Here is a 21110-nt window from a genome sequence, read left to right as displayed (position 1 = left end):
CTGTAAGTCATTTATCCAAATACCATTTACGTGTCTGTTTATCAGTGGATGGATGGATTGATTATCTCCTGATCATAATGGTTAAGATTTCCACAGCAATTTGGATAGAATTGGTAAGAACAGACAGGTTTGTGTTTTTGATGTCTGTGGGGAAAGTGTTCTGTATTTCACCATTAAGTAGCATATTCACTGTAGGCTTCTGATAGATGCCCTTTTTATTAGATTAAGAAAGCGACTGTTGAGACTTTGGGTAATGAATGAGGGTTGACTTTGTCAACTGCCCTTTCCCTATCAACCGAGATTATTACATGGTTTCCCTCTTTGTCTCTGTGCTTTTGGTGACTGGTTTTTAAATGCTGAAATAACCTTGTATTCTTGGTTAGCGCAGTTCGTTCATTACCCAAGTCTCTGTTATCAAAAAGAAAATAAATAAAATATAAAAAATAAAAAACTTTGCTGGGTCCAATTTGTTTTAGTTTTGTGAAGCATGGTGCCCATTTGGTCAAGGGCATTTTGGTCTATAATGTCCTTGGGCATCCTTGTCAGGCATTAGTATCATTTTACCTTGTAAAGTAAATTAGGAAGTATCTTCCTCCTTTATGTTCTGAAAGAGTTTGTGTAAAATTGCTGTTTCTTTCTTAAATGTTTAACAGAAGTCACCAGTTTCTATTGTTTGGGGCTGGGGTTTTAATCGTGGGGAGGTTTTTTAATTATAATTTCAAATTTCCTTAAGACATTTAGGTCTATTCTGAGTTTTTATTTCCGTTCCCATTAATTTTAGCGTATTGTGTTTTTCAAGGAGTTTGCCATATTTTTCTAAGTTATTGGATCTGTGTTCACATATTTGTTCATAATATTTCTTACTATCTTTTAACATATGTAGAGTCTTTAGTGATGCCCCCTTTCGCAATCATGATATCAGTAATGTGTTTTTCTCTTTTTCTTGATCAGTTTTTCTAGGTATAAGCAATTCCATTACTTTGTTTGGAGAACCAACTTTTGGCTTTATTGATTTTTCTATTGTTTCTTTTTTATTTTGTTAATTTCTGCTCTCATCGTTAGTGTTTTCTAGTTACTTCAGGCTTAACTTGGTATTCTTTTTCCAACTTGTTAAGATGCAAAAGCTTGTCTAAGCATTTAAAGCTATAAATTTCTCTTTAATTACTGTTTTAGCTGCATTTCACAATTTTTAGTAGCCTGTTTTCATTCTTCGTATTTTATATTTTCATATTTCATTTAAAATCCCATTTAATTTTCCTGGGTTCCTGGGTGGCTCAGTCAGTTAAGCATCCCAACTCTTGATGTTGGCTCAGGTCAAGGTTTCATGGAACCATGAGATCGAGCCCAGCATCTGCACAGAGCCTAGATGGGATTCTGTCTCTCTCTCTCTCTCTGCCCCTCCCCCTCTCGTTCTCTCTCTCTCTCTCTCTCTCTCTCTCTAAAGAAATAAATAAACAAACAAACTTTAAAAAATAAAATAAAATACCATTTAATTTTTCTTGTATTTTATTTTTTGAGCCCAAGGATTATTTAGAAATGGGCTCTTTAATTTTAAAATATTTACAGAGTTTCTAAATAGCTTCTTGTTACTGATTTCTAATTTAACTCAACGCGATCTGAGATTTGTGGCTCCAGTTCTGTTAACTTTACTGTGATTGATTTTACGGCAAGAATATGGTCGGTCTGGGTGAATGTGTCGTGCACACTGAAGCACCCATGCTGTCTCATTGAGTATATTGTTCTCCAAATGTCCATTAGGTCAAGGGGGGTGGCCAGCGTTTCCACCATTGTTTCTTCACTGATTTTTTGTCTACTTTGATTAACCACTGACAGGTGTTAATATTTCAACTATAATTGTGCATTTTTCTGTTTTGTCCTCTAGTCCTGTCAATTCTTGTTTATGTTTTGTTGTGTTGTTTTAGATGTTTATTTTGAGAGCGAGAGCGAGTGGGAGACAGAGAGAGAGAGAAAGAAAAAGCATGATCAGGGGAGGTGCAGAGAGAGAGAGAGAGAGAGAGAGAGAGAGAGAATCCCCAGCAGGCTCCACAGTGTCAGCAAAGGGCCCCACGCGGGACTCGATCTTATGAACCGTGAGATCATGACCTGAGCCGAAATCAAGAGTCAGACGCTTGATCGACTGAGCCCCCCAGGCATCCCTTGCTCATATATTTTGAAGCTCTGAAATTAGATATATTCGTATTTACATCTTTTTGGTTAACAGACCCTTCTGTTTGAAAGATGTTTCTGCTGAGTGTGGAATTGCAGGTTCACGATTTATTTTCTGTGCTGGTGCATGGAAGCTGTCACCCTGTTTTGTGTTGTTTCCGATGAAGGGCCAGCCATTATTTGTCGTGTTGCTCTGCCTCTATTTATCTTAGGTTTTGTGCAGGTTGACTGTGATGTGAGCAGGTGTGATTTCCTCGGTGTTATCCCGCTCGCTCTTCCCTGACATTGCTTAGTCTGTTACTGTTTTTTTAATCAACTCTGGAAAGATGTTGGGGATTATTTCTTCAAACCTTTTTCCTGACCCCTTGCATCTGTCTTCTCCTGGGGCTTGATGGCACATCAGTTAGACCCATTGTATTTGCCCACAGCTCACTGAGGCTCTGGTTATTGTTTGTAAATCTTTTGGTCTGTCTCTGTTTCAGGTTGGAATTTTTTTTAAGTTTCTTTATTTATTCTGAGAGAAAGAGTGTGGGTAAGGGCAGAGAGGAAGGGAGAGAGAGAGAGAGAGAGAGAGAGACAGAGAGAGACAGAGAGAGAGAGACAGAGAGAGAATCCCCAAGCAGGCTCTGCACTGTCAGCACTGAGCCTGATGTGGGGCTCGAACTCACGAGCTGTGAGATCATGACCTGAGCCGCAGTCGGGCGCTCAACCGACTGAGCCACCCAGGCGCCCCATGTGTCCGTGTCTTCTGAAACTACCTGTATCTTCATTACACTTTGTTCCATGCACTGTTTACCACACTTAGAGTTCCTTAAAGCCCTGGTCTGCCAAGTCTAACATCTGGATCGTCCTTGGGTTTGTTTCTCTTGACCCTGGGTTATAAGCTTTCCTGTTTCTCCACGTGTTTGGTAATTTTTCTTTGTATACCAGACATTGTAGTTTGTACTCTAGATTTTGTTACCTTCCTCTGAAGAGTGTTTTGTTACTGCAGCCTATTAGGTTGCTGTCGGGTCACCTGAAACCTAGGGAGTTTCAGGCTTTGTTAAAGCGATTTATCTCCATTTATTCTTTGTGCTTTTGCTCTTTCTTGCTCTCCCCCCGTTCCACTATGCCGGAGAGATAGCCTCCTCTGCTTCACTCCATCAGACAACCCATTTAATGCAGGCTGACCCTTTCATAATAAGAACAACAATTAGGAAAACGGTGTTACCACAGTTTTAGCAAAAAACTGTTTGGGGGGGGAAGTTACCTTCCTACATAATGTGTAACTACATTGGAATTTTGACACTGATTACCTTTCAATTTCAAGGGAGCCTACTTCCCTTTAAAGGTCATTAATTGAGGGTGCCTGGGTGACTCAATCAGTTAAGCATCCAACTCTTGATCTCAGTTCAGGTCTTGATTTCAGGGTTGTGAGTTCAAGCCCTGCAGCAGGCTCCACGCTGGGCATGCAGCTTACTGGGGTTGGGGGCGGGGGGGGGGGGGAAGAAAAGGTCATTCATTTCTTATATCAAGGAATTTTTCCATGTTTTTCTTCAGACTAATTTTTACGTGTGTACCATTGAGGGGAAGGTACCTGCCATCAGCCCATCATCTTCTCTGCCTTTTGCGGAAAACACTTTCTGTCCTTCCTCCCTTTCTTCTCAATCGCCTACTCCTTCCCTTGCTTTTTGTTTTTTTAATCCAATATTGTAGTTACTCATGTCTCCCTTCCTTGACCATGAATCTGCAGGTGTGTAAGTTTCTTCTTCATCTGTGTCATTAGGCCTTAGATTAGTGCCTGGGACATTAGGAATGTAGGAGATCCCCAAAATTGCATTTCCGTAACATTGAGGTTCTGCGATTTGGTACTCGGGTCTGTTTCACTTGCGTGGTTTAAGGGATTTTACGGATGACGGCGTCTGTCTCGGTGCTTCTCTTTTGTCTTTGAGTGGCCAGTTGTACACACTTTTCCAGCTCTGTCACTCTTCAGAGGTCCCCAACTCTGCCCCGTAAAGATAAGATAGAACTGTGCTTGAAACTAGAAAGTAATTCCCGCTTGTTGTACCAGAATTCAGAAACCCGAAGCATGTCATTTTCCAACCACTTCTGTTTGTGTTTTCGGACATTCTCTGCAGTTCAGATTAGACGCCCCCTGAGCTGAGTTAGCAGTGGATGGGACACAGTGGCCTCGAGCCCCTTCTCAGCGTATCTTGCCCGCCCGCTGCTCCTTCCCTCATTCTGGGGGCACCTGACAGGGGCCAGGAAGAAGCCCACGGCAGAGGACCAGGCTCTCTATGCCTTGACTCTTGAAGCGGAGGAAAGAAAGTGCTCGCTTTGTGGGGTCGCCCCCGGGGACCGGCTGCATCAAGTCCCCTAACCTAGGAGTAGGTGACGGTAAACAGAGCACGCGCCTCTCAGCGATTTTCCCGGCACAGTGTGCGAGCGCCCCGAACCGAGCTGCGGCGACTTGTAGCGCACACCCCGGGGCAGAGTTGACCTGCCCTTCGGTGCGTTTGGTGAGCGTGGGCATTGGCTTTAATTTCATCAGCACTTAACTCGGCTCACGGGGCTGGGGCTGGGGTGCGTGTGCTGGTGTGTATGGCCAGCACGCGTGCTGGGCCATTTAAACTATATTTGAGGAATCCTTGACCCGAAGAAATGATGGCTGAGCAGCTTACGAGAAAGGGCATCCCGCTGTGGTTGGCATCACAGTCTCTTTGTTTAGATTATTTATGGCTCCAGCTTCCTTTCTTTGAGAGAAAAAGAGCTTCTGCAGGTGCCGAGGGGGGAGAGAGCCAGAGGCGGCTGAAGAGAGGGTGTACCGCCGGGTCCTTTGTCTCCACTGTTAGGAGCGTCCAGAGTTTACATCTGGGAGGGAGCTAAGATAGGGATTTTTAAGTCCATTTGGCGGAATTGGACAACGCAGAATTTCAACGGGCGGTGGTCTGCATCAGCGCGGGGTGAGATGACGAGGCTTAGGGGCAGGTTACAGGTTTGCTGGAAAACAACTGACGTAATTACAGGCCGAAGGCGTTTGCTAGAAGCTTGCCCTGGGAGCCCCAGGCCCCTGTCCTTTGCTCCCCGGCAGGTGGCAGTCCTCATGTATCTGCTGTGGGAGCTTCCACTGTCTCCTGGGAGCATCCTCAGGGCCCCTTGAAAAGCGTCTGGGTCCTCAGAATGCCTGATCCCGTGGGCTGAAGGCAGGACTGACAGGTTCCGCAGGAAAGAATGTGACACAGACTCCAGCGGTGGCAGGGGGTGTGGGCGTGCGCATGGTGGGCATGTGCAGGCTGTTCCCCTTGGGCCCCGGGGCAGGAGTCAGACTGGGGGACCCAGCGGGAGGGCCGTGCCTTTGCCCAGCACCCCCCCCCGCCTGTCCCCCATGTTCCTACGTGTGGTCTGTGCCACCTGCAGCACCCACACATCCACAGTCTCCCCGTTAGTTGCATCTTGCGTTAATGTGGTGCATTTGTTACGATCGATGGGCCAGTTTCAATACATGATGATTCGTTAGCATTCACTCCTGGTGATGGACGTTCTGCAAATTTGGACAGATGTTCAGTTGACTCTCGAACAACACGGAGATGGGGACACTGACCCCCCGCATGGTTGAAAGTCCGTGTATAACTTCTGACTCCCCCGCCAGAACCTGACTACTAATAGCCCACTGTTGACCGGAAGCCTTACTGATAACGTAAATGGTCAATGACCACATAGTTTGTATGTCGTATGTATTATATACTGAACTCTTACCATAAAGTAAGCTACAGAAAAGAAAATGTTACCAAGAAAATCCTAAGGGAGGGGCACCTGTGTGGCTCAGTCTGTTGAGCATCGACTCTTCATTTCAGCTCGGGTCATGATCTCGGGGTTCGTGGGTTCGAGCCCCGAGTCGGGCTCCGTGCTGACAGCATGGAGTCTGCTTGGGATTCTCCCTCTCTCTCTGCCCCACTCCCTCTCACATTCTCTCTTTCAAAATAAGTACACTTTGAAAACATCACAGGGGAGAGAAAATACATTTTCAGCACTTTGTTTCTGGCACTGAATAACATTCCTCTGTCTGGATGGACCACAATTTATTTATCCGTTCACCTACTGAAGGACAGCTCGGTTACTTCTGAGTTTTTGGCAGTTATAAATACAACTGCAATCAACATTTGTGGGCAGATTTTCGTGTGGTCCTTTTCAGTCCATTTGGGTAAATACCGGGGAACGAGACGGCTAGATCATAAGGTATGGATTTTCAAGGGAAAAAAAAAAAAATCTTGAAGGATACCCGAGATCTTCTGGTGTGCTCACAGACTGTGTCTTTCCCAGAGACGACTACCACGAGGACGGATTCTGCCAGCCTTACCGGGGCATCGCCTGTGCACGCTTCATCGGGAACCGGACCATTTATGTGGACTCCCTCCAGATGCAGGGAGAGATTGAAAATCGAATCACAGGTAGGAGCCCGACATCTTTGCGGTGAGACAGTGAGCACCCGCTTGTGTTTGCCAGTTACTCGCTCGGACAGTCAGTCCCTGTTCTGTGTTCTTGGCGATGGAAAGGCGGAGACCTTTATTAGAAGCATTTGGAGTCGCCATTGTGGTTTGATCCAGAACATCCCCATTGGTGCGCTCACAGTACCGAGGGCAGATTGCTTAGAATATACGTCTGATTCGTCGAATCGGGCCAACCAGATGGGTCCCAAGGCTTGCCTTGTCCTGTCCTCACTGCGTCGTCAGGGCCTCCTGTCCCTGGGCTGGCCACACTGCAGGCGGGCCGGTGCCCACGGCGTTCCGTCGCTTGACTTCTTTGTTCCGCCTTTCCTGACTCTTGCGCCGTCTCGGACTTGTGCTTGGTTACTAGGGCCACAACTGCGCTGTTCGGGAGAGAGGTTTGCAGGTTGGCGGTGGTGCGTGGGGACGCTGCGCCATCAGACCGAATCAGCCTTCGGGTTTTCAGGTGCCTCTTCGCAGCACGAACAGCGTAGCCGATCATTCAGCATGAAGCGGCCGGCTCTCTGTCTCTTTGGGAGTTAGCATTTCTGGTGGGCGGTTAGCCCTCAACGCACTGACCTTTACATGTTGATGTGAAGGTCATCTTAGGGGAAATCCTCTGAGAAGTAAGAAAATGAATTAGACCAAAGCCCTGCAAAGCCCTGTTCCTCCTGTCTCTGCTGTCCCCCCAGGCACACGCTGGAGCCACCGGCCAGCCTCTGAGGCCGGGCTCCCCGGGAGACGCGTGGTGGGGTTGGCAGAGGGCCTGGCAAAGAAATCGGTGCCCTGGTAAGGGGCAAGAGTGAGGGTCCTAGGTGTATGCTCCTGGGGGTGTCATTGACACGCCCTTCTAAATTCGGGTGCGCCGTGGCCTTGCCTTTCACCCCAGCCTGGAGGGGCTGAGGTCACGGTCACGCATAGACCTGCCTGGCCCGTGGTGACTGAGCCCTCTGAGGACAGGGCCAGGTGTCCAGGGAGAAGTGGAAAGGGCAGTCGGGGGCCCAGCAGGAGAACGTTTTGAAACCATTGGTATCTCTCCTCGGAAAAGCTTTTCATGCCATTGGCAGCAGAACTTCTCAAACCTTTTCGGGGACCACAGACAGCGAGCCATGTTCTTTACATTAGGACTTGGTGTATGCGTGCATGTATCTCACAGACGGGAAACGGGTTGCAGAAAACAAACTGCACCCTTAACGAAAGCAGTGGTTTTTCTCTTCGGTTTTATTTCATTAAGGGAGAAGAGCGGGTTACCGCTTTATCGTGAACCCTGCATTCTGACGTCCTCTTGGGCGTTCTAACCCTCTTTTAGAATGCTAGCCACAGACTCTAGAATTTTACATCCCACTAATTGGCAAGCCCTGATTCCAGGCACAAGATTGCCCCTCAGTGATTTCTTTAGGAATTGTCTGAAGCGTTAAACAACTCAGATACCTAAGCAGACTGATTTTACAGCCGTCTTTGGGGAAAAGGGTCAAATGAGGATCTCTAGATTTGTGGATTGAAGTGAAAGTTGCTCTAGACGGACCGGCTTGGGGTTTAGAGACTGGCTGTGGAGATGTTCTGTTTGGAGAGCGTGCTTGTCCCAGGACTCTGGAACCTTCCAAGGAGTCTTCAGAGTGATGTGGGGAGCGGGGGAAGGTGAGGACATGAGTTGTTGGATCTTCTGGGTGATCGGAAGTCAGCCCTCATGTGATATGTTCTGAGGGAGAGAGGGAAGAGGAGAGACCCTTACAGGGTCAGCTGTGACACCCTATTGGTTGATCACCCCAAAAGAAATGCCGGGTTTGGCTTTCTTAGACAATCTTTCTCTGCCTGGTGGTCAAGGTGTACATCATGACCGCACTCCTGATGGTCACCAGCTCTGCCATGAGGGGACAGAACTGGGTTCACACCTGGTTCTTGAGCCGTCTCCGAGAGACCCTGCACCCACACCCGGTCCTCAATTTTAATACAGACCGGAAGGGACCAGGCAGGACCCTGAATGCACCTCATGTGCTCATACAGGCTCTGTGCAGCCATCCATTCCACAGTGTTTGGCCTCAACAGCCTCAACAAATCACTTGGCAGATAAAGACACAGGACCAGAAAGGGACTGAGTGACCCACTGACCTATAGTAAATAACAGGGCAGGGGGCTCCCACACCAGCTCACGTATTCCTGGGGCTGCTGCGGGTGCCTCGCGCGTCCCCCCCGGGATAACGGGTGCCCGCAGCGCCACCTGCTGGTCACACTGGGCACCGCACCACAAGTCCTGGGTAGAGCTGGGGCGTCCCAGGGATTGAATCCCAACCTGTCCCATTTTCTCCCCATCTCTGCAAGGTGTGCCAGCAAAGGGACCTCTTTTTCTTCAGCTCCCCTGGATCAAATTGTTACAAGCAGGTCTTCGCAGGTCAAAGGGGATGGGCCTCCTGGCAGTGGGCATGTGGCTGATGCCTTCCTTTGGGCCCCGATGGCCGAGAGGGGGCGAGTAATGGCTCTGTTCATCCTGCTCACCTTGCAGCTCCCACCCCGTATCCTCTCCCCACACCAGGGGTCAGGTTCATTGCCGGCACACTCCGTCCTGTGTGCTACCTCTGAACAGCAAACCAGCCCATCCTGGCTCCGGACCCCCCTGCCTCTGCCTGCCTCTCTGCTCTCTTTGTCACAAAGCCTTCCCGCCCTTCCCACGTTGAGCACCTTCCAGCTCTTTCCTGGCTCTCCCTCTCGCCTCTGCCTCCGCCACTGTCTTCTTACTCCTCCTCCTGCGGTGCATTTCACAGGGCTGGCCGCCTGTCCATCTGTCCGGCACAGCCTTCATCCTCTGGGGTGCCTTCTCACCTCCCCAGGCTGTGGCGTCGGCCTGCAGGCCCACAGGGCGGGATGCCGGAAGACGGTGGCTCCCTCCTGGGTCCCTGTGCTTTTTTCCAATCTCTGCCTCTAGAAGTCACTGCTCTACCCACACAAGTCACAGGAGGGCCCTAGCAAGGCTTTGGGTCGGAAATCCGGATCTTCCTTTGATGGAAAAAGCAATCCAGCTGGATGAGACCCTTGTTTTCCTTGTTCCCCTTTGGATTGTGTTAAGTGAGGCGTGGGGACCAGGGCCTTCTGTGTCTGGTGCCGATCGGGGCGGCTCTTGCGCGGTCCAGGGGCCTGCTCGTGTGAGCGCCTTTCCGGGTGTGCGCAGGACAGGTGGAGGGTTGGGGGGGGGGGGCCTGTGCGGGGAAGGAGAGAGGGGGCCGGGGGCCGCGGGCAGGCGGGGAACACCTGGCTAGAGCAGGGGCCAGGCGCGCCAGGTGGGGCGGGGTTCGGGGGCCCCCACAGCTAACGCCAGTCTCCCCGCCCTCGCAGCGGCCTTCACCATGATCGGCACGTCCACGCACCTGTCGGACCAGTGCTCGCAGTTCGCCATCCCCTCCTTCTGCCACTTCGTGTTCCCGCTGTGCGACGCGCGCTCCCGGGCGCCCAAGCCCCGCGAGCTGTGCCGGGACGAGTGCGAGGTGCTGGAGAGCGACCTGTGCCGCCAGGAATACACCATCGCGCGCTCCAACCCTCTCATCCTCATGCGGCTGCAGCTGCCCAAGTGCGAGGCGCTGCCCCTGCCCGAGAGCCCGGACGCCGCCAACTGCATGCGCATCGGCATCCCTGCGGAGAGGCTGGGCCGCTGTGAGTCCGGCGGGCGCGGGGCGGGGCGGGGCGCGGTGTCTGTTAGAGCCGCGGGGTGTCTGTTAGAGCCCCGGGGTCCCCACCGGCCCGGCGCAGTCACCAGGAGTCCTTCCGCCGCAGGCTGACAGCACCGAGGGAGGCAGACTTGCCCTGGGATCCCCGAGCGCCTCAGCCCTGACCAGGTCAGGTGCGCTGCCCCTTGAAGGGGGCGGGGACCCAGGGAAGAGACCACCTTCTCCCCCCCCCCCCCCCGCAGGCTTGGGACTGGATTCACTTCTTTGGCGAGGCTGGGGGGGGGGGGTCCCAGAGCCGGGCGGAGCTCCTCACCAAGGGCAGTTCAGAGCCTGGTCCCTGGGCTCACCGCTCACGCCCCGATCCTGGCTGTAGGGCTTCCCCAAGTGTGACCTTGGACAGTTGAAAATTTTTTTTTTTTTACATTTTATTTATTTTTGAGAAACAGAGTGAGACAAAGCGTGAGCGGGGGAGGGGCAGAGAGAGAAGGAGACCAAATCTGAGGCAGGCCCCAGGCTCTGAGCAAGCAGTCAGCACAGAGCCTGATGCGGGGCTTGAACCCACAAACTGTGAGATCATGACCTGAGAGGAAGTCGGAGGCTCAACCGACTGAGCCACCCAGGCGCCCCGACCTTGGACAGTTTAAATACCAGTTTCCTCCCCTTGCTCGGGGATAAGAACCAGTATCCTCCGAAGCTGGGAGGCAGATCAAGTGAGCTCATCTTTAGAAAGTGCTTAGAACAGTGCCCGTGCCCTGCAAGCTCTGTATTTCAACGCCCACACCCCAGGTCTGGCTCAGAGAGCTCTCTGGGTCTCCTCCTGGGCTGCAGAGATGCACGTGATGTCCTCGCTGGGCAGCAAAGAGGGTCTCCGAGGCTGTGGGCCTGGGGGTTTACCGCCCCCCAACCCCACCCCGTTCACTTCTGCTTTGCCTCTGCTGCAAGTGAACATGAGGTTGGGGTTGACGTCCTCATTCTGGAATGCAGGCTCCTGGTGGGTCCCAGAGGTGGTTTCAGGATCGTGGTATAACGCCGGGTGGGTTTTCTTCCCCACCTGTGTGTCCCTGATATACCCCCAATTTTTAAAAGAAATTTTTGAATGGTTAGCTTTGAGAGAGAGAGACAGAGAGGGTGGGCAGGGGAGGGGCAGAGAGAGAGGGAGACACAGAATCCGAAGCAGGCTCCAGGCTCCCAGCTGTCCGCACAGAGCTCGACCCGGGGCTCGAACCCACAAACCGGGAGATCATGACCTGAGCCGAAGTCGGACGCTCAACTGACTGAGCCACCCAGGCGCCCCAGATGCACCCCCAGTTTAACTCGTGGGCTCAGGGCTTTACGAAGTCATGACTTTTAGTGGCGCTTTTCTGGGAAGCCATGTACGTACAGTCTTTTGGTCTGGAAATTTCCAGTGTGGGAGACGTGGGTGCGGTGGTTTCGTTGCTTCCGTTTGTGGGGTAGTTGAACAAGGGTGCTGTCTGCCCCCCCGGGGGTGGGCCGCTGCCCGTTGCCCTCGGGCCTCCTAACGCCTCCTCCCTCGCAGACCATCAGTGCTACAACGGTTCCGGCACGGATTACCGGGGGACGGCCACCACCACCAAGTCCGGGCACCAGTGCCAGCCGTGGGCCCTGCAGCTCCCGCACAGCCACCACCTGAGCAGCACGGACTTCCCCGAGCTCGGAGGGGGCCACGCGTACTGCCGGAACCCCGGGGGGCAGATGGAGGGCCCCTGGTGCTTCACGCAGAATAAAAACGTACGCATGGAACTGTGTGACGTACCCCCTTGTAGTATGTATTCTCTCTCTCTCTTTTTTTTTTAACGTGTTGACTGTTGTGTGCGACCTCGTGGTGACGTGGGGCCAGGAGGCTGGTGGGGCTGCCGCCGCCCCCACGTCACCACCGTGATTGTCGGTTTTAAGTAAAGCCGTTGGCGGTTAGGGAAGTAATACCTGGTCATTCTAGGACGTTGTAAGTTAGAGACAGGTCTGAGGAGGCGTGGGCTGGTCACCCCTAATTGCACCGCTCCGTGGACTGCTGTTTACGTTTTGGGGGCCCTCTGTCGCCTGTGTGTGGTGCTGGGATGCTCCGTTAGGCCCCTCGTCTCTCCACGAGCATCGTCACGGAACGTGTGCCAGTACGATAAAACCTTGATTTGCAAGCGTAATTCGTCCCGGAAACATGCTTGTGACCCAAAGCGAATTTCGGGAACCCTTGGCTCGGGGCTGATCATGTGACGTCCGGTGACTCGTATCGCCAGACCTCACTCATCGATCAAGTTCAAATTTATTAGAAATGTTTGCTCGTCTTGCAGAACACTCGCAGAACAAGTTACTCCCAATCCAAGGTTTTGCTGTGTTGATAGGGTGCTTCCTGGCGTCTGTCGCTAGGGGCGCAACACCGCCTGGCCCCCCCCTTGCCTCCCGCTGCACCAGCTTTCGTAGGTGGGCTCGGCGGAGTTGGGAAGAACAGGACTTCAGTCTTGTAACCAGTTTCCCTGCAATTTCTCTGTTACATAGAGAGTGTGACTAAGGGCTGCAGACGGTACAAACTACAAACGTTATTTCTCTGTTGCAACCATTTATTTACGTGTTGCCGGCTCCCATCCGCCTGGATACCCCGAGAGAAGAGCCTTCTGAGTCTCATATTTTGGACCCTGGAGGCAGTGGGTTGGTGGAATGTTACTGAGAAGACATGGATGAGGAGAGATGAACAGTGAAGCAAAACCCGGCTCACTGTGCCCCTATTGGCCCCGGGCCGGGCACGTCTCCACCTGCAGTCACCAGGAGTGAAAACTAGCATCCATCACCTTCTGGAAGTATAATTGGGCAGTTCCAAATTTGCCACTCTTTACTCAGCACAGAGCTTTCTTTTTCTTTTCTTTCATTTTCTTTCCTTTTGTTCCCTTTCCTTTGTTCTCTTTCCTTTCCTTTCTTTCCTTTCCTTTCCTTTCCTTTCCCTTTCCTTTTTTTCCTTTCCTTTCCTTTCCTTTCCTTTCCTTTCTTCCTTTCCCTTTCCCTTTCCCTTCCCTTTCCCTTTCCTTTCCTCTTTCTTTCTTTCTTTCTTTCTTTCGAGAGAATGAGAGCAGGGGAGGGGCAGAGGGAGAAGAGTGAGACTCTCAAGCAGAACTCGACGAGGGGCTTAATCTCTGTGAGATCATGACTCGAGTTGAAATCAAGAGCCAGCTACGGGGCTGACTGAGCCACTCAGGCACCTCTCACCACAGACCTTAACACTGGCCTTCAAGAATGTGTGATCGCTGCAGGAATAAACTTTAAGAATGAAAATGCCAGTAGTTAGATTATCGTACAGCTACTTCGTGGAATGCTACAGTTGTCTAAAACAATTTCCTGCAAGGGAGGATGTCCATGGTGTCCTGTTGAGGGAAAGAGGGAAATTGTAGGGCAATAGCTGTGTTATTTCTTTGCTCTTCCTCCCCGCAACTCCCCTCTCTGCATCCCTCCCTCCTTCCCCTTCTCTGTCTCTTTCTTCATAGAGGAAAGGGTTGTGTGTGTGGGTGTGTGTGTGAGCACACATAGGCACCTACATTTTTTGGGTGAAGCTTTGGAACACTGCACACCAAACTTTTAGCGGTGATTTCCCACGGCCTACAGAAATGTTAAAATGTAAGACGTTTTTACAACGAGCAGTGATTACTTTTGTAGTTAAAAATAAACCAAAACCTAAAAATCTGTACATTGTTTGATTTGGCAATTCTAAGAATACCTAACATCGCAAAAATACCTGCACTCAAGAGGGCAGAAATGCTAAGGATATTTATTGCAGTGTCACTTTTAGTAGCTAAATAAGAAACAGGCTGCTTGTTTACCAGTAGGGGGTTGGACGGTGATCGAACCACATCCGTACCGTGGAATTGTGTGCGGCCATTGAAGAATGCCTAGGGCTGTCTGTTTCTCATGAAGCCTTGTCTGAGATGTGTCATTCTGCCACCAAAACCAGGAACAGGAAAATATGGCTGATATGATTTCTATTTGAAAAGAATTCTACTGATAATTCTATTTTTAAAAAGCATGTCAAATTGTTGCTTCTGTGTGCCGAAATAGCAGAATATCGTTTATTTCAGGGTCACCTTAAAATACACATAGAGAATCAGGTGAACACCAACCTGTTGACAGTGGGATAGCCTTTGGTGAATGTGCTGTTAGGAACACCCACTTTCCCGTAATACTAGAGTCCTTAATAAGCATGTTATCTGTTGGTGATTTTGAAAAGATGGATGGTCGCACAGGTGTTTGGACTGAGCTCACATCACTGACCTTGGCCTGAGGGGCATGTGGAATCTCCCCCCAGCCCTCCTGATGACAAATGACCATGACCCGGAATCTCCACTGCCCCTGAGGCTTCTAGAACATCTGCCTCGAGAGTGGGGCCAGGAGAGTTTTGATTTTATGTGTGGGGGTGGGGGGCATGGGACGGACGGGAGGGACAGACAGACCCTGGTCTGGGACAGTGCTTCAGTCCAGCGTGCCCCCTGTGCGTCTCCGTAAATCCTGTAGAGGGAGACAGAGTGTTGCTTCTCATTACGAGAAAGGTAAATCCTCATGGAGGCCTCCCACATCCCACCATGCTTTCTTCAAGAATGCTCGAGCCCCAGTTGCATACCGTATAGGGTCAAACTCACTGGCTGCCTGTGCCCTTCAAATCAAATGCGTTTTTCATTATTATCTTAAAAGAATATGTGTCTGTTATACAGAAAATGTGGAAAATCCTCAAATGTTGCAGACAAGGGTCACTGCTCATCCCAGTACCTTGGTTATTACTCCTGTAAGACCCTTTGAGTTCACTTGTCTTCTGTGCTGGCTGGGCATTCCCATTTGATTCCTTGGTGGCAGTTTGGGATCGTGTCTCATAAACGTATCCACTTGTGTTTGACTCTTATAGTGGAGTCGGGGGCAGGGGGGCTGGTGGAGAACGTCGGGTGGGAAGGGGGATATTTCTTAAAAACTCGTGACCCTTGCTGTTCACAGGCCCCCAGGACAGCAGCAGGATGGGAATTCTGTACATCCTGGTTCCCAGCATCGCGATTCCCCTGGTCATCGCGTGCCTTTTCTTCTTGGTCTGCATGTGTCGGAATAAGCAGAAGGCCTCTGCGTCTACACCACAGCGGCGGCAGCTGATGGCCTCTCCCAGCCAGGACGTGGAGATGCCTCTCATCAACCAGCATAAGCAGGTCTCCCGCCCCTCCAGGCGTAGCCTCTACCTGGAGATCGCTGGGCTTCTCGATTTGCTCGAAATTCAACACGTAGCTATTCTGTTCTATTCCAATCTAGTCTAGTCTAGTCTATTCTATTCTTACTCCTGTATCCTATTTTATTCTACTCTGTTCTATTTTTACTTTATTTTGACTTTTAATTTGTTTTGTTTTATTTTTATTTTACTTTATTTTATTTTTATTTTCTTTTGTTTTATTTTTCTTTTTACTTTCTTTTCTCTTTACTTTCTTTGTTTTTACTTTCTTTTCTTTTTACTTTTTAATTTTCATTTTATTTTCTTTTCTTTTTCCTTTATTTTGTTATTTTATTTTTTATATTTTAAGAGCACGAGAGCACAAGCTGGGGAGAGGGGCAGAGGGAGAGGGAATCTCAAGCAGGCTCCACACTCAGCATAAAGCCCAATGCGGGACTCGATCCCACGACCTTGGGATCATGCTCTGTGCCAAAACCCGGGGCGGGGGGGGGTCTGACACCCAGCCAACTGAGCCCCCCGGGCACCCTGACACGTAACTATTTTAAACCGCCCTTGATTTTGCTGTATGTTCTCTAAGACATATCAGGACATTCGTGTGCTTAGGAAGTAAGCTGTAGGCATGTTTGGGATCGGCCGCCCCACCGTCTACGGCTCCCCCCTCCGCCTAGACCTTCGCGCTAACGAGGGAGCCCGAGGGAGCCATCCTGGTCCTGAACCTGCAGGGCTTCCGCGCTCCCCACAGGAGAACAAAAGGAAAAGGGTTTGGATCGGCCCACGACCCGAGGGCCAGGCTGGCTCTTCCAAGGGGCTGGGGTGTGTTTTCTGGTCCGTGTGGAGTTGGGGCGCAGCAGACTCCTAGTGGGGGTAGGACAGAGCGCTGCTGAAGGCCACCCCCCTCCCCGAGAGCTCCTAGGACAGCGAGAGCACCCCAAAATACAGCACACGAGAAAGTCATCACCCGCCTGCCTTACGTGAGGGGACGTTTCTGTTACTTGCAGGCATGGGGGGGGAAAGCTCATTCCCGTCTGGGCTCTGAAGGAGGTAGAGTGGACTCGTTCAGCTGTGTAGCCGGCAGTCACTGTGTGTTTGCTGGGGGGCTCTGGGGGTGGATGGTGAGGAGTCGCAGAACCTCGTTTGAGGGCGGGCACATTTCCAGAGCAGCAGGGAAGGCCCGGGTGGGGGCGCGGCTGGGAGAGTCCAGGGGTGCCCCCGGGACAGTGGAGCCCAGCTTGGCTCGGGGGGGGGGGCGCGGTGTGCGCTTGAGTGTGAACAGGTGCACGCGCACTGCGACGGCGTCCCCGGAGTATTTGGGGGGACGTCATCTGCAGGCTGCTTGGGAGCCGTTCACGGTTTTCAGGCAGCCTCACGGCTTCAGAGCGTGTTGAAGAGCAGAGAGTGGTGGGCAGGGCCGGGGGGCTTTGCTGGGACTGCCCCCTAAGCCTTCCCACCCCCCCTCCCCCGTTCCCAGCTGCTCCGCTCGTCCCCCTCCTGTGTTTCACTGGGCCTCTTCTCCTCGGCAGGCCAAGCTCAAGGAGATCAGCCTGTCCTCGGTGAGGTTCATGGAGGAGCTTGGGGAGGACCGGTTCGGGAAGGTCTACAAAGGCCACCTGTTCGGCCCGACGCCGGGGGAGCAGAGCCAGGCCGTGGCCATCAAAACGCTGAAGGACAAAGCGGAGGGGCCGCTCCGGGAGGAGTTCCGGCACGAGGCCATGCTGCGGGCGCGGCTGCAGCACCCCAACATCGTGTGCCTGCTGGGCGTGGTGACCAAGGACCAGCCGCTCAGCATGGTGTTCAGCTACTGCTCGCACGGGGACCTCCACGAGTTCCTGGTCATGCGCTCGCCACACTCGGACGTGGGCAGCACCGACGACGACCGCACGGTGAAGTCCACCCTGGAGCCCCCCGACTTCGTGCACGTCGCGGCGCAGATCGCCTCGGGCATGGAGTACCTGTCCAGCCACCACGTGGTCCACAAGGACCTGGCCACCCGCAACGTGCTCGTGTACGACAAGCTGAGCGTGAAGATCTCGGACCTGGGGCTGTTCCGCGAAGTGTATTCGGCCGACTACTACAAGCTGATGGGGAGCGCGCTCCTGCCCGTTCGCTGGATGTCTCCCGAGGCCATCGTGTACGGCAAGTTCTCCGTGGACTCGGACATCTGGTCCTACGGCGTGGTCCTGTGGGAGGTCTTCAGCTACGGCCTGCAGCCCTACTGCGGGCACGCCAACCAGGACGTGGTGGAGATGATACGCAGCCGGCAGGTGCTGCCTTGCCCCGACGACTGCCCGGCCTGGGTGTACGCCCTGATGCTCGAGTGCTGGAACGAGTTCCCCAGCCGGCGGCCCCGCTTCAAGGACATCCACGGCCGGCTCCGGGCCTGGGGCAACCTGTCCGCCTACAACAGCTCGGCGCAGACCTCGGGGGCCAGCAATGCCACGCAGACCAGCTCCCTGAGCACCAGCCCGGTCAGCAACGTCAGCAACGCCCGCTACGGGGGGCCCAAGCCGAAGGCCCAGCCCTTCCCGCAGCCCCCGTTCATGCCCATGAAGGGCCAGATCAGGCCCATGGTGCCCCCTCCCCAGCTCTACATCCCCGTCAACGGGTACCAGCCCGTGCCAGCCTATGGGGCCTACCTGCCAACTTCTACCCGGTCCAGATCCCGATGCAGATGGCCCCGCAGCAGGTGCCCGCCCAGGTGGTCCCCAAGCCTGGCTCCCACCACAGCGGCAGCGGCTCCACCAGCACGGGCTACGTCACCACCGCGCCCTCCAACACGTCCATGGCGGACAGGGCGGCCCTGCTCTCCGAGGCCACCGAGGACGCACAGAACACCCCGGAGGACGCGGCCCAGAGCCCTGTGCAGGAAGCCGAGGAGGAGGACGGCTCTGTCCCGGAGACCGAGCTGCTGGGGGACAATGACACTCTGCAGATGGATGAGGCCGAGGGCCAGCTGGAAGCTTGAGGGGCACGGGGCCGCCGGGCACCCGGGGAGGCTTGGGCAACCCCCACCGGGCTGGTTTGCGGTGTCACCGTGCGAAATCTGTTCCTCCGTCGTCCTCTTGTGTACAGAGCTGCCGCGGTGGCCACTCGTGGTTGGAGGGTGTGGGTGCTCGTGGCACCCAGCCGGGCGGGGGTGGGGGCCCGGGAAAATGGGTGGCACCCACCTGCACGGCCTGCATTCCCTGAGGTCAGACCGGCGGTGCTCTCTGCCCGTGCTCGGCAGGAACGTAGGTGGCATCTTCCCTCCACGTTGGCATATGGATCGAATGTGATGAAACTTTGGGGAAACAGGCCCCGGTGGGCGGCGAGGCGCGACCTCGGGCTTTGAGATTCCCGGCGGCTGGCCTGTGTGAGGACGGGGGAGGCCTGCCTTCTCCCCGCCACCCCCCGCCAGGGTCGGTCTCCCCCTTCAGCCACCCAGGATGCTGCCACCGACCAGCGTCCCACGAGCCCGGGGCTCCTGCAGTGGGAGTTCTGTGTGCCTTCAATGAAAATGTGCCTTAAAAAAGAGAAACCCACCGATGGGATTTTGTATCTTTGTGAAATGGTTTGAATTCTCCCGCATGTGTATCTTGCCCGCTTTTCTGGAAAGCGTTTCTTGGGTTTGGAAGCGCGAGGAGCGACGTCGTACAGAGCACGGTGTTGTTCTTTTGTGTCTTGAGAATCATGTACGGGCCCGAAAACTGTAACTTATGTGGTTTCTGCACCGTTTCCCTTGACGTCTCGTGCGCTTTAGTAATTTAACCGTTCGCGCCACCCGCGCGGCGATGCCACCGGATCTTGCTCGTGCGTTCGTTTGCTTGCGCCCCTGCCACGTGGAGGCGAGGTCCGCTCATGTCCGAGCTGGCGGGACAGCGCCACCCCCGCATCCCGGTGGCTCTCACTTGTAACTCCCATACCTGGCGTATCCAATAAAGCGAAACAGAACTTTTGGTCGGCTCTCTGCGGGTTGCGAGGACGTGGGGCAGTGGAGGTGCCGCGTGACCCCACGGCGATGCCTGGGGCTGAGTGCTTGCCGTGGGTCGGGGTTCGGGGTGGGGGGGGGATCTCGTCCAGGACCGGCAACTCCGTCCGCGTGTGGACTTACGTTGCCACGTGACAGATGCAAACCCATGCCGTCGCTCTTCTGCTAGGGTCTCTCGGAGGTGATTTCCTGGCCGATGACGTGAAGTTGGTCTGGGGTTTTAGCCTGTCTCCTCCTGAGGTCCCATGGCCCCTGACAGCTGGGGACCTGGAGCCCGGCACTTCCCAGGGCCCTGGAGCAGGGCGGGGGTGGGGGCGCGGCGGTGAGTTGGGAATGGGCTGTCTGCACCACCGCCCAGGGCCGCCTGTGCCTCTGCTGGCTGGGCAGTTCAGCCCGAATGAACCGGCCCCCCCCGGGGGGGTTCCAGGGCTTCCGGTCGGGAGAGGGGCCACTGTAGCAGCACAGCTGCGGGGGGACCGGCAGGCAGCCTGGCCCCAGTGCCAGCCTGGGAGGAGGCCGTCGGAGCTGGTGGCAGTGGGTCCGTGGCACTGGGGCCGGCGAGGCTCAGCGGGGAATTTGCATCACGTGTGCTGGAGAACCGCCCTCTCTGCTCCCCGGCAGGTCTGGATGGGACCAAGATGTTGCCTGTACAAGCGGCCGGAAGGGGGGCGAGCCACGGAGCCACGGACCGGACCACGTGATGGTGCGGCCCCTGAGGTCATCTTGAGCTTCAGGGCCGTCGTGTGCAGCCCTCACCCGCTGCTTCGGCAGAATGCTGCTGACACACGAACTAGGATGTCGGAATGTGTATCCTGAAACCGGAGGGCCTCCCTGCTTGGCAGAGGAAGCGGCATGCTTGGGCGGTTGGGACTGGGACACCACCCCCGCCCCCGGACCCCCCCCCCCGGGAGCCCCCTGCTCCTGGCGAGTGTGGTCTGAGGCGCGGAGGAAAAGAACTCAGGATCGGATAGGGCTGCTTCCCGTTTCCATTGACCTGATGGTTTAACCGTTGGGTTGACACCTGAGAGTGGAAAATGGGAACTGTCACCTGGCCGCGGGCACAGGCGGGCAGCAGCTGCCGCCTCGGCTCCCCAGCCCTCGGTGCCCAGCCGGGGACAGCGGCCCAGGCCGCCGACGCCTTGAAGCCCCCAGCACAGGCTCTGCAGAAAAGTTGGCAGGGCTTTTTTTTGTGGAGCGGGAGAGGCTTTGAATTGGGGGATTTTGCTTGTTGGGTAAACACAGCCTCTTTTGTTACGGCTCTAACTGTAAAGCCTCTTACATCCTGAGGAAGGTGACTGAGTTTCTGGAGTCCGCTGGACAACAGGTACTTGGCGGGGAGGTTCTGGAACCACTGACGTTAGAGCCAAGTTGCAGGATTCAGATAAACGTCCCGCGCGCCGTGCGCGGGCCGCACGCCCGTCCCCGTCCATCCCACGGCGGGAGACAGCCGCAGCTGCTGAGTAACTCGTGTACGTGTGATTGGTTTCGTCAAGCCGTGCAAAGCCCCAAATAGCTTTTTCAGTTCTTGTGTTTTTTTGACGAACAGCCTTTGTTGGAACAGCGTGTCAGAGCGATGGCTGATTTTTCTGTACTAATTTTAGAGGGTTGGACCAAACGCCACCGTATACGGTAGCCCCCCCTCTAAATCAAGAACACCTCTT

General features: G+C 53.7%; 1 protein-coding gene across 1 annotated transcript in view; it reads left to right on the top strand.

Annotated features, from left to right (window-relative positions):
* The window catches only part of ROR2 (receptor tyrosine kinase like orphan receptor 2), a 65105-nt gene extending 45731 nt beyond the window's left edge, over nucleotides 1–19374 (top strand). Inside the window, 6 exon segments of the mRNA XM_032595656.1 lie at nucleotides 6466–6593; nucleotides 9957–10271; nucleotides 11823–12068; nucleotides 15266–15468; nucleotides 17006–18122; nucleotides 18125–19374. Of these exon segments, the coding sequence (XP_032451547.1) occupies nucleotides 6466–6593; nucleotides 9957–10271; nucleotides 11823–12068; nucleotides 15266–15468; nucleotides 17006–18122; nucleotides 18125–18447 (2332 nt within the window). The 3' untranslated portion in view covers nucleotides 18448–19374.
* Nucleotides 19375–21110: the final 1736 nt, after the last annotated feature.

The sequence above is a fragment of the Lynx canadensis genome, chromosome D4 (assembly GCF_007474595.2).
Source record: "Lynx canadensis isolate LIC74 chromosome D4, mLynCan4.pri.v2, whole genome shotgun sequence".
In the NCBI taxonomy this organism is placed as follows: domain Eukaryota; kingdom Metazoa; phylum Chordata; class Mammalia; order Carnivora; family Felidae; genus Lynx; species Lynx canadensis.
The sequence above is the reverse complement of the archived record's forward strand: the minus strand, read 5'-3'. Positions and strand labels throughout refer to the sequence as shown.